We start from the raw sequence: 13257 nt of genomic DNA on the forward strand, positions 1-13257 counted from the left end.
AATGCTAGCAGTTAAATCTATTCAATGTCATGACATACAAAATTGAAACATAATTGCTCCTAAGTGGTTGACAACTGGCAAGTACTTTTTACATGGATAGAGAGAAATTTATGCTATCAAATGGAAGATACTGTCAAAAGTTTGATTTTAATATAAATGAAAATGCTACATGAAGACTCAAAAGGATAAGGAAAAAAGCTCAGCAGTAACACTTTTATAACCACATATTTAAAAAGCTTTGAAGTGAAGAATCATTACATCAAAATCATTTTCCTTGAAAGATAAAAAAAATAAATTACAGCATGAATATTAACAAGTTATTAGAATAGTGAATTTCAAAGAGTAGCAAAAAACAAGCAGCCGATGAGTGGCCTAGTTTAAAGAATGTCTTACCAATCATATGGTTAGCGACATGGATTTGTATCTCTCTCTCATTCTCAAAGGTCATCTGGCACTTGATGCATTGATAGGTCTTTTTCTGTTTAATAACCAAAAAGAGATTAGAGAAAACTGCACTGTAGCATAAGGCAAGTGTGATCATGAATACAGCATGTTATGTGCTTCAACTTTCTTCCACTGAGGCCTTTTCTGCTCATATATTCCCAACAAGACACCAAGTTGGGGGGGGGCTTTTGCGGGACCATGAATACAATCTCTAATTAACAGCTTCCTTTAAGAGAATTTTTATTTTCAACTTAAAAAATTTCAAATGCTAGTATTTGAAAATCAGATCAAGTACTTGAGCCATAATCAGATTGCTTGTGTCATTTAACCCATTGCAGTAAAACTTCCTCCATTTTCAGAAAAAGATCAACTTTCTTCTTTAGTTAAACTCAAAATACAGGAGGCAAAACACCTATAGTTACTTGGAGAAGTGAAGGACAAAAGGAAAAAATACATTTTGTAATTGTGTCCTATCAGAAATCCTGGAAAAACTTCATTACCACAAAGAATTGTTTCCTAGCACAATCTTTTGTGTATTTTCTCTGTCTCAAAGTCATACCAGGGAGGCTTAGCTGCAGAAGTCAGGAGATAGTGTGAAGAGGCAATTACATGAACCATTTATTCAAATAGGGAAAATGGGGTTTGCACTCACATTGACAGTGGTGCGTGAACTTGTGCAACATGACAGGAAAAAATCCAAGAAATCATTTGTAGAAAATAAAATGCATGTGGGTAAGTTAGACACCCAAGTTAGGAAAAAAACAAAATACAAATGCTAAGCTTTTGTACACTTGCAAAAACTCTTATTTCCCAAAGCAGGAGTACAGTGCCTTGGTCTAATGTGCATGCTCATTTACTGCATGGGAATATGCTATCTAAACAGACATCTTTTGACGTGCAATTTAGAAAAATTGGGCCTTTTGTACCTACTTCTTCCTAGAGAATAACTCCTACTGCAACTCTTGCCACCGGGCGAGCATGAGCACGCAGTCCGTATCCTTATGGCTAGAGTGGATGACAGCAGAAGGTATGTGAAACCTCTGTGCGTTGGCCACAAGCTCAGTTAGCGGAGGAATGGAACCCCAAGCCATTAGCCCTGAGAAACCCAATTCAGTAAACAATACCCTCTTAACTTTTTTGAAGTAAAATATTTTACTGGTATTTTTTGCGCACTTTTAGATGGACATTATTTTTTCTTACAGCCTCCACCCCACACCTAGGTACAGAATCCCATTTTTAGGACAGCAGTAAAAAGTCAGAAGTTTTCAGTTAAACAGAGGAGTTGCTGTCACCTCCTCTGCGCATGGGATCCAATTTCCTCAAGCACCTGCTGAGGAAAGAACAAATTAGGTGCTGCCAAGAGCTTCTTAACTACTTCCCATGTCATCAATGGCAACAAGTTAGCCTGCTGGAGGTTAATGAACATGCTGTAATACTGTAATAACAAATGCACCAGTCTATGGATGCTATGCATATTCCATGAATTCTGTACGCAGTATGTGTTTGCACATAGGCAGGGCTTTCTAGACTAAAATAACAATGGGTGATTAACACAATAATAGGAAGAAGGCTATAGTCCATTGGCCGAAACTTGACACAGCCAACCATATAAAAGAAAATAGTTTGGATTGGCTAGTTATCCCTAGGCGGCTCAAAAAAGTATCCTCCTGGAGTCCATTTGGAAATCAAGGCTGTTAATGGAAAAGCAGCTGGATTTCTGCAGCACTCTTTCTTGGGAATCTATTTCGGCAGACAGGCACAGCACACATACGTACGCATGTCCTCTCAAACACACTGGCATACACATGCTGAGGGCTGCTAACTTTAAAAACAAAACAAAGCAAAACACAAAAAACATTGGAAGTGAAAAATGGGATTGGGCAGCGAATGATTCATGTGGTCACATTTAAAACTTGAAACCTTCCTCTTTTTAAAACTTCAAAGCTAAGTTCTGTGCCTTGTTCAACACTTATCTCTGTTATGAGGGTTCCCTAAGTAACTAGCTAAAAAGGACAATATTTCAGCTCAACTCTATTTCAAACCTTTAAAGTTATATTAAACACAGACAAATGATTCATTTTTTTAATTGATTTCGGTGCTTCTGAAAGCTACTTACTAACAGATCTGGAGACAGGATGTCTTTGTTTATCCACAGACCCAGTGCGAACTCCTCCACACCATTTCACAAACTTATAAAACACTCTGCTTGGCGTGACCACCCCTCAGAGAAGATGGCAGATTTCAGACTTCCTCTGAGTATAATCTTTAGCCTCAACTGAGACACGTGCATGCAAAAGAGCAGCTTAACTGAGGCAATGGCTCTTGTGATAGGGTACCCTGCTTGATAGGGAGTGAGGTTAATAAACGGCCTCATACAGGCCACGAAATAACTATAGATAGATTAAGCAGCCAAATGCATATGCAAGAGATGGAAGAGCTGTTTTTTTGGCTCATTAATATTTCTCTTTAGAAGAATGTCACAAAAACAGACTTCCATTCTCAGTAAATGAGGAGCACTAGTTTTAATACAAGGTTGTGTTATTTGTGGTACCACATATGATCTTCTGCTACCACTTTTGTGGATATTATGGCTTCACAAACTAATTTATTAATGGGTCATTTATATCTTTTTTAAGTTTTGTCTTCACAAGTGGTGACAACAAAGGTGCCCAAACTCTGAGGACCTAACAGAGTCTAGGTGACAGCATCTAAGTGACATAGGAGACCAGATGAGCAGGCCTTCAGCTGAGACCTCCATCCCCATTAAGTCAAGATATTTAATTCTAATCCTGGCACAAAATAGTAGTAATAACAACAGAGGGTTCTGGTTTCTTTTCTGAAGTAACTATTGTTCCCATGGGTTTTCCAGACTGTCCTTTAAATCTGGAAATGGTTTCCTGTTCTACAAAGAAAATATTCCTCCATTCAAGTGGATTTACAAGGGAAGAGAAGGGGTGTGGGGGAGAACAAAGAGAAGTAATTGAGTCCAAGAAAGTGTGCAGGAGAAAAGTCTAAGCATTTGCCACTGTCAGTGTTAAACAAGCACTGTTCATGATAACTATGGTACAAAATAAGGATAAATCTGTGTAAGAGAAAGAGCAGCTTGAAACGTGACTGCTTCCAGTATTACAAGGGGCAATAAGAAATCTCAATACTAAACAACCAGTCACGTTTCTCAAGACATGCACGTTCCTCTAGAAGACATGTTAAAAGGAATTAATAAAATGTATTCAAAACTGAAGCTCCTGTGCACAGAAATATGTTCAGAAAAACATGAAAGCATTACCTCTGGTATAACAGAATAAAAAAAGGTCTTGAGCTATAGATGTGCCAGATACTGGAATGGTACCTCCACTTGTGATGCTCATCTAATAAAAAAACTTGTAGTCCTATCCAAACAGAATATCTTGCATAAAGCTATAAGAATCAAGCACAAATTGATGTTAGAGCAATCTTTTACTATTAAGTGTATTTTATTTATTCCTCTTACTGAGTTCCTTATGGAAGACCACTGACTTGACTTAAAATCCTCCAATGCAGATGTTACTAGGTACACAAGGCAAAAACTTTGTCCCTCTGGAAATCTATCTTTGTTGACCATCGTGACTGGTCCTAGTTAGATGTCCTAGAAACAAAGGTGATCAACTCACAGATACTTCTTCCTGGCTGTTTGCCATACTAAAATGTAAGTGAGGAAGACAGAATATAGCAGCATTTTCAAGGGTTATGTCCTTTCTTCCATTTTTATGGTTAAAAAAACCCCAAACCCCAAAACTGCCAACCACTGAGTGGTTTTTGATCCTCATCTAGCTGTCTCTAACTGATTTTCAGAGCAAAACCTCCAAAAATTCAATAGTAAAAAACCCAAACAAAATATAATAAAATATTCACACTCCCTTTGTGGTGTTATATCCATGTGCATATATACACAAATCCATACAGTAAAAAGGAATTGTTCTTCTTCCTCTGCTCAATCTTTTTTTCTTCCCAAATATTTTCATTCTTTATTCATACTTATTTTCTTCCTTTCTTTCACTTCGGGGTTAAATCTTCATATAAGTTTTTTTCTGAAATTCCTTTAGGCTTCCACACTCACTTCTTCAATTCAAGAAGTATAACTGCTGGTGGAGTGACATTGAAAGAAGTTACCGATTTTGTATGTCATCGTCATCTTTTCCATTTGCTTGGATTTCATTCTGCTTATTCTTATTTACTCTGAAACATATACCCACTACTTAAAATCTAATCTCCCTATATTTTCTTTCTGACTGTACTTTGTCCTAATCTTCAACTGTTTTTCTGTTTAAGAAAGAAAAATCAATACGGCATTTAAAAAAGAAATGTAGAAGTGCTCAAGAACAGGAAAGAAGCTGCTCTTCTCTGGACATCTGCAGATTACTCTACATGCATTGTGCACTTAAGATTGCTCCAGTAAAATGGTATTTTACCTGTGCGCAGCATGCTAACAAGACGACAGGAGAGATCGTGTTCAACTTGCTTAGCTTTCCTATGAAGCCAATGAAGTTAAGTAAATGCTATTCTTGAAATACAGATATTTATCACAATTTAAAAGACAGTGTAATTCTTTGAAAACCCCTGTGCTAGACAGATACAAAGGGCACTCATTGCCTTGAGAAACCTGAGTGAAGCACCAATAGTTTCCACATTAACTGATATCAGAATTCAGGTCTTGCACCTATAAGGGTAAGATAATGAATTATTCCTAATATCAATATATTTATTCCTGGGATGCATACCATAAAGGTCTCTGATATTAGCATATGTGCAGGCCATAGACACCTGTTGAAGGTACCATTTGCCATCATCACAAATGCTGATTTTTCATTATCTTCTACAAAGGAACTAAGACTTTTCCTCATGGGATGAAATTCAAAGCATTTACCTTATTGAAGAACTTAAAACTCTCCCCTGAGAGAATAAGTATGGAAGCTGCCACTGAAAAGAAAGAGTTAAGGCAAGAAGAGCGAGCAGAAAATGGCAATGTATTCTGCTTCTGATAGTTGATAGGAAAGAAGAGGTAATACTTCAGGCTATAGGCACAGCCATATGAAGTAAGAATTAGTCCTACCTAAGCAAACAGTTTTAAAGAATTTAGAAGGAAATAAAAGGCCTGAGGAGGAGGAAGGAGAATGACCTAACTAGAGCCCCAACCGAACTCTCAAAAGGTATCACACCAAAGGGGGAATATTTCCATTCCTCATTCTTCTGCAGAATTAGGTGTGTGTGCCTGGAGGCTTAGTCCCACATTCACTGCACGGAGAGGGAACAATATCCAGTTGTTTTACTAAAGAATTAAAAAAAAAAGACAAGATATCAAACTCTCTCTGGGATTCTCTCAGAAGCCTGGAGAGGGGCACTGAGGCCAGCGGGTGCCGGGACAGGCAGTGCCATGCTCCGAGCTGGCCGTGCACAGCCCAGCTTACTGGATGCTGCAGCCCCGCACGCCCCAGCACTGAGCCGCAGCTAACAAGTCCTGCTGGGGACAGAGCCTGCACCAGCTCTGCTGGAGGCATCTCAGTCTGTGTCCTCAGGATGTACTTAGGGTCTTCTCTTACTTACTTACTTATTGAGCCTCTGGTGTTCTAGTTGAATGGTATTTTCAGGTTCTTTTAATGCAGTAAACTGTGTTTGTGGGTGCTTTAATTAGCAGATTGACATAAACAGGCATCTACAGCTGGAATTATTCATTAGGAGTTGGGTGCCTAATTTCCTTAGATACTTTTGAAAATCTCACCCCATCATGTTTAATTAAAAATGTCAGATGATATCAATACTCAGATGTGTCTGCTGTTGGTCTCCCGAGAAGATTTCCAAAATCTACTTCTCATTCCATCTGTTCCTGACAGAGGAAGGACTGACTTGGCCCATTCTTGAACCAAAACGTCAACAAACAATTTTAAAAGACTATAAACTGCAAATGATATTAATCTCCTGAGTAGGCTTCTGAAACCTTACTTGGATCTGTGTGCTCCCGAGTATCTTGTAAGCTAAGAAATGGGAAAGCAGGTTATCTGCAAACATTAAAGGAGAGCACACTTACATGTAACCTGCATTAGACAATTTCCTGATTTGCTAAGAAAACTACTTATCTTACAGGAGGGCCATGAAGCAGATCCTTTTAAAATCACTTTTAAAATCATACACACATGCACAAGCACACACGTACACACACAGACATCCAAGTAGCCTCACAACATTCACTTCGACAGACATCCAAAAGGACAAGCTCTTTAGCACAGAAATTAGTTTAGGTGAGAATTTGGGGGGTAAGGTGGAATTCACTACATTTTCTCCTCAAAAGTTCCTTTATCCTCCTGCTCGTGTTTAGTTTCCTGATAAGAAATAATCTCATTCCTCAAGTATGACAGATCAGAAATTTTTTTGTTTGGGTACTCAGTATCTCCTTTCCTCATGGTAATACCCCAGCTTTTCCAGATCTGCCAGTTCAGTAGCATCAGAATTCATGGACAAACTCAATCCCCACTGCTCAAGTGTCTCAGCTCTCTGTTGGTAAATCTAGGGCAGTTTTATGATGAAAAATCTGATGCGCTGCCACTAGGAATCAAGGAGCCTGCAAGGCTGAGCAACATCTAATTTTTCTATGTGTGTTACTCTACCTTTCCTCCTGTTTTGCTGTTTTTTATAGTAGCACAAGTAATTTTATAAAGTGACAGTTTTAAAAAAAATAACATCAGATTAGTTCTCAGTCACATTGAAAGTCTATATTTTATCCCTCAGACATCTTAAAAGTTCAGCTGTACTTACTCTGGGAACAGGGGACGTCTGGGTACCTTTCCTTTGGCCACTAGTCTCAGGTGTCAGGTCTCGGTGGTCTACCTGAATGTGGCTCTCTAGGTCTTCAGCACTTTCAAATTTGACACTACACTCTGGACACCTCAGACTGCCACACGGTCTCTCGTTCACCTCCTGTGGAGTCAAGCCCGAAGACTGTCCATTGGTGCTCCTGGTCATGCATCCAGCACACAGGCCATAGGGAAGGCCGTTCACATCCAACTTTACCAAGTCCTGCTTATTCCGGAACTCCTTCAAGCACAACGCACACTTGTAGAGTTTTTGCAAGGCCTGGCCATTGGGCGATGAAGTTGCAGAGTTTCCTGCCAATTTCTGCATATGGAACGTCCCATGAATTTTCAGCTCAAGGGTAGAGGTGACCGTCTGCATGCAAACCACACAGCGAAACCCAGTGAGGGAGTTTCTGAGATCTGGATGCATCTGGCAGTGCTCGATAAATTCCTCCTCGCTCTGCAGTGGCATTTTGCAAATCCGACACGTCCCTGTATCCAAACTCTTGCTGTGAGTGACTTTGTGCTCCGTCAGGGTCAGGAGTGATGGGAAGCGTTCCCCGCAGATGGGGCACATGTAGTGCTTAGCTGGGCCTCGATGGGTCTGCATGTGCTCTCTCAGGCCATTTTCTGAGAAAAAGGTCCTTGAGCAGATATTACACTTGTGGCTACCTTTGATGAATTCTGCTTTCTTCCTAGAACAGTCATCCTCCCCAGGCCTGATGTTATGATCTCTCAAACGATGGTTCTGCAAGAGGACCTCCATTGTGTAGGCAGCCCCACAAATGTCACAGCCATACATGGGCTCAGAAGCATCTACATCATCCTCACTGGCTTCATGACTGTTGGAAGTATCTGGATTCTTCATTAACATGTTCTGGATATCTGCCCCTTCTGTCTTCTTATTTGTTGGGGTCATGCCATTAGCTGTACCATTCTCAGCGCTAGCATCAAAAACACAATGTTTTTCCCGCAAGTGCTTTTCAAGCAAGATGATGGCATGAAAAGCTTTGCTACAAAACTTACAGTTGTATTTTTTGCTGTGGGTTGTGATGTGGCACTGCAGTTCTACCTCTGTGCTAAAGGTCTCACCACAGAAGATGCATTTGTGAGACTTTGATGGATTTCCCAAGTGACTATGCTTCACATGGATCTGGAGATCCACCTCCTTCCTAAAATCCCAGTTACAGGCTGTGCAACGATACATCTTCTTTTCATTGCTGTGTTTGACTGCCAGATGCACTTGGATAGATACCTTGGAATCAAAAACTTCTTGGCAAAGGGTGCAGTGATACAACACAAAAGTATGCATATCCAACAAATGCTTCTGCAGATCATCCACCGAAGAAAACTGTTTGTCGCAGCTCTCACATACATAATGAGTTGAAGTTGTCATGTAATGTACGGTGAGATGTTGCAGAAGAGACTCCTGGGAATCAAAGTCCTCTTTACACTGAGGGCAAGACTGTTTCCTCAACAGCAACTCCAAATGCAACTTTAAATGGGTTTGAAAACTCTCAAAATTTGAGAACTTTAGATCACACTGATTACATGGGTATTCACCATTAGACACTGAGTTTACGCTAGCAGAAAGCCGTTGCCTTTTAGGGGAAGAGACTTCAACATCAGAAGAAACTGGACTCTGCTCTGCTTTTGACTTCTTATTGTGTGCCAGAGGAATGTTCTTGTGGTTTTCTTTAATATGCTTTGTAAGCTTCAGGATGGAGCCAAAAATGGGGGAGTTTGTGCAATAAGGGCATGAATAAACTTCCATAAAAGACTGTGTTGGCTGAATTACAGGGGAATCCAATTTTGAATTTCCTACATTGCAGTGAGTCTGCTGAATATGCTCAGTCAAGGTTGCTTCGGTCAGAAAGCCCATGGAGCACTGGTTACAGAAGAAAGCGTTGTTGCCATCTTGAGGGGTAGCATTTGGGCCACAGTGAGTAATACGGATGTGTTCTTGTAAGCTATTGATATCTGCAAACATCTCTGGGCAGTAGTTACAGTGAAAGGCAGAAATGTTGCTAAACTGCATCATAGGATAGGCATGGTTTTTGTGCACCTTTCTCACATGTTCATTCAAATTGTACAGTGTAGGCATGGAATCAAGGCAGATCTGGCACGTGTGGCTTTGTTGAGGTTTGTCTGCATGAATGGTCTTCAGGTGAATCTCCAGAACAGCAAGGCTGTTGAAGTCGCGCTTTGAGCAGTATGGGCAGCTGTAAGTAACTTTAGACCAGTTCTGGCTTTCCTCTCTGTCCACAGACCTGATTTTCTTTTGTCCTCTCAAAGGCTTTAAGGTCGAATCTGGGGTGGAACCTCTTTCCACCGATGCGCTGGAGTCGGGCGTTGCGCTGCTCATGGACGCCACGCTCCCCAAGACTGGGTCAGGGCTGATGCTGTGATTGCTGGAGTCAGGTTGCCTGTGGCTGTCCAAGTGGCAATAGACTTCCTCCACTGAAGAAAACTGCTCCGGGCACATAGGGCACTTGTGTTTTTTGTTGGCATGGGCTTGATGAATGTGTGAGAGCAGCGAGTTTTCGTCTGCAAATACTTCAGGGCAATGAATACACTGCAAATCTGCCTTCTCGGAAAGCTGTGGGTGGCGTGTCATTACGTGCTTCTCCAAATCTTCAGTCTGACTGAATGTCTCTTCACAGTAATCACACATAAAATCATCCTTCTTCACCTCTTTCTCAGTCTTTGCCATATGTTCCTTGTTCTTTTTATGAGCTTGCATGTGACTCTGCAATGAGCTGGTAGATGAAAACCCACGTTTACACACAGTACACTTGAACGGTTTGCTGGAGCTGTGGGTTTTCAGGTGAATTTTGAGGTGGTCGCTGCGAGAGAACGCAGCCTCGCATTCATGGCAATGGTACTTTTTATCCCCTGTGTGAAGCTTTATGTGGCGATCCCTACTTCTCTTGTGCTTAAAAAGCCGGCTACAGTAGGTGCATTTGAAAGGTAGTTTGTCACTGTGGATCTGCTCGTGCCTTTTAAGGTAGCTCAGGCGAATGAAGGACTTATCACAAAACTGACAGGGATACGGCAGGCCAGTCCCCCCTTCCTCCTCCCCAATGCCGAGATCACACCCATCTCCTATCATCTGAGTGGGTGATGCAACATCTTTGCTGGAGGGAGATGAAGCCACCCAGGAGAGTTGTGGGTCGTCATCACCATCTGTAATGGGAAAGCAGAAAGGAGATTAAAAACAATTCCCAGTGCATCTGTGAAATAAGGACAAAGCTCTCAACAACACTATGGGCTTCTGCTACTACAGCATTTTTAAAAAAAATCAACTAAAAAAAAAATCTCTTGAATTTCAAATGAGGTTTGAGAAAGAGAAATAAAAATATATTTGTACACATAATTCACAAATATGCCAACACATAGTATTAATAAAAAGCATTTTTCTTTAGCAGGTTTAACACCTGCTCACTGTACTGTAAAGCAATAAATGATGAATAAAGAAAGCGAAACACAATGTGCAATGAAGCAATACAAACATTCTGAAAAGCTACAGTGTTAAGTGATCACCTGTGATTTTGTGGGTCTTTTTAAATGCTACATCAAGGTGATTTTAAGTAATGTCTCCATTAAACAAAATCCTTCAGTTGTGTCTCAAAACTGTAACAGAATGAAAGGCTGCTCAAAAGCAGAGTCAAACATCTAGGTAAAATAAAAGCATCAGATTTGAGACAGCTCAAGAAAACCAGAGAAGAGATCTGTACATTACCACATTCATTCGTATGAAAGGTAATGTTGCCTGCTAGGTACAAAAACAAACAAATTAAAAAAGCCCAGAAAATCACCATTGGAGATCTCAAGACATCACAAAAGAATCAACTTCAGGATAAACCGACAATGGCCCAGCCTCTGTTATAATAACTATTTCCTTTGCTCAATACGAGGCTTTGGAAAATATTTTATAATTTGATATTACCATAAAGAAACACAGCACCAACTCCAGCAGCAAAACAGTCATTTTAGGAAAAATACATAAAACGTTGGCTGCTTTCATAGACAGAATTGTTAACAAGAAACAGAAGAGAGCGAGTTCAAATATCCTAATTCCAATAAATGCGGAGATGTTGAGAGAAGCAAAAATGCCACTAGTCCGATATAAAACTGAACCATGGAATGAAGCAGAAATAAAATTCATATAAATGAGGGAAGGCGCTGACCACATATACATTTGGAGATTCAAAAAATGGAACTGGTTATCCATATACATTGTCCTTATAAAACATGTAATGTTCCTACTTCAGCTCTTACTAAAACAAACCAATAAAAAAATCCCCAACTGTGCGTGTAGGCTGCCACACGCGCACTCCTTGTGCCTGCCAACTACAGAGTCGCCAGGCGGAGAAGAGCACATGTACGGCGGAGAAGCTCTCAAAGAAAGGCTCGGCTAATGAGGATATCACCACCATAAGAGGCTAGCTCCTGTGGCACCGTTTGCTTTGGCAAAGACCTTCTTTTTCATCCCAGGAAAAAAAGAGAACGGTGCTACCTTGGAAAAACTAAACCAAATAATCACACACCAAACAACTTTTCCCGCGCGATGGGGCGCACGATGGGGCTGCCGCTTTTCCAGGATGCGCAGGTCAGGCGCCCGCTCCCCTCGCCCCACGCTCCCCCGTTTAATTAAACTTCCTACTCCAGAGTGATGCTGGACACCAAGAATGTGCTTCCTCCCACTCCCAAAATGCACCCTGGCTCTCAGCAAGCACCGGCGCTTCTAAGATGCTCAAGATCTTTGTGCTCAACTAACTCCTCTGAACCAGGCCGACCCCGAACCTAAAACACAGACAGCGAGCCCCTGATTTCTAAGTAAACTTTTCTCAGGCTTCGTTCCCCCGACCACTGAACCAGCCTCTCTCTGCAGCTGCAACAAAGCCTCATGTTCCCAATTTAAGCCACCTCCGCTGCCCGCCCCGCTGCCGGCGCAGCTTCGCGCTGCCCCCGGGGAGCCCCCGTCCCCCGCCCGCCCCGTCCCCCCAGCTCTGCCGCCAGCCGCGTCCGGGGCTCCGTCCCCACGGACCTGTGGCCACGGGCCGTCGGAGGGAAGAAGGCAGCCGGCTGCCAGCGCCTGGATTAGGGGCCCCGGGGAGGTGCCGGTAGCTCAGGGCTGGCTAATTCCCTCCTCTCGCCAGCTGGGCTCCTCCAGGGGAAAGGAGACAAAGGGGAGCAAGAGGGGGATGCTGGGCCTGAACTAGGGCAGCACATGTTGCGTTTGCTACCGCTACTTCTGTCTACCGGGGGCGGGGGTGGGGGGGGAGAAGAAAAACAACAGGAAAAAAAATTACACCACCATTGTGTTATTTACTGCTCAGGCTTACTGGCTGTAAATAATTTAAAATGTCCACTTTGCAGAAACTGTTATAAAAATATATGCATTTTAAGTATCTTCCCTTTTGCTGCCAGACCACTGGTGCCTTGTGCCAGGGAGCAGCACACTGAGGAAGGACTGCACTGGGGACAACTCCGAGCACTTAAAACGGCTCAAGTGAATAAAGCTTCATTGTTCTGCTTTGAAACTGTACATGCAGTGGGCCAAATCCAGTGGTAACACAGGCTGGGCTTTAGATTTGTTACATCCCTATCTGCTTATGCCAACAATTACATTGGCCTACCATGTAAATCGAACAAATCTTTTAGGTCTCTTTTTCCTCTGAAACGAACCATCTACCTCAAAATGCACTCTAACATTCAAATAGGGCCAGTTCCCCTCCAGCTGCTGCTCTTCAAACATATTGGGCTATTCAGAAAACACAATCAAAGAAAGCTGGTATTACTTTATGAGTGATGCACAAAGACATTGCTGTGCTAATATAATTTGGATTCAAAAAACCTAACATTTCTCAGATTGAAAAGCTGGGTTTGTAATAAAAACGGAAGCATTTACATAGACAGTTGAAAGCAAAGATTGTCTCCTTTTGTTAGCTTGATTTAGACCTTTCACTGATTTTCCTGTTTAACT

General features: G+C 41.6%; 1 protein-coding gene across 2 annotated transcripts in view; it reads right to left on the bottom strand.

The window, feature by feature from the left end:
- Positions 1–13257, bottom strand: part of ZNF423 (zinc finger protein 423) — a 236299-nt gene that overhangs the window by 90086 nt on the left and 132956 nt on the right. For both annotated transcript variants that reach the window (XM_074839633.1, XM_074839634.1), the window contains 2 exons: positions 7231–10454; positions 394–478 (listed from right to left, as the gene is read on the bottom strand). In XM_074839633.1, the coding sequence (XP_074695734.1) occupies positions 394–478; positions 7231–10454 (3309 nt within the window). The remainder of the gene's footprint in view (positions 1–393; positions 479–7230; positions 10455–13257) is intronic.

Source organism: Strix aluco, chromosome 14 (assembly GCF_031877795.1).
Source record: "Strix aluco isolate bStrAlu1 chromosome 14, bStrAlu1.hap1, whole genome shotgun sequence".
In the NCBI taxonomy this organism is placed as follows: domain Eukaryota; kingdom Metazoa; phylum Chordata; class Aves; order Strigiformes; family Strigidae; genus Strix; species Strix aluco.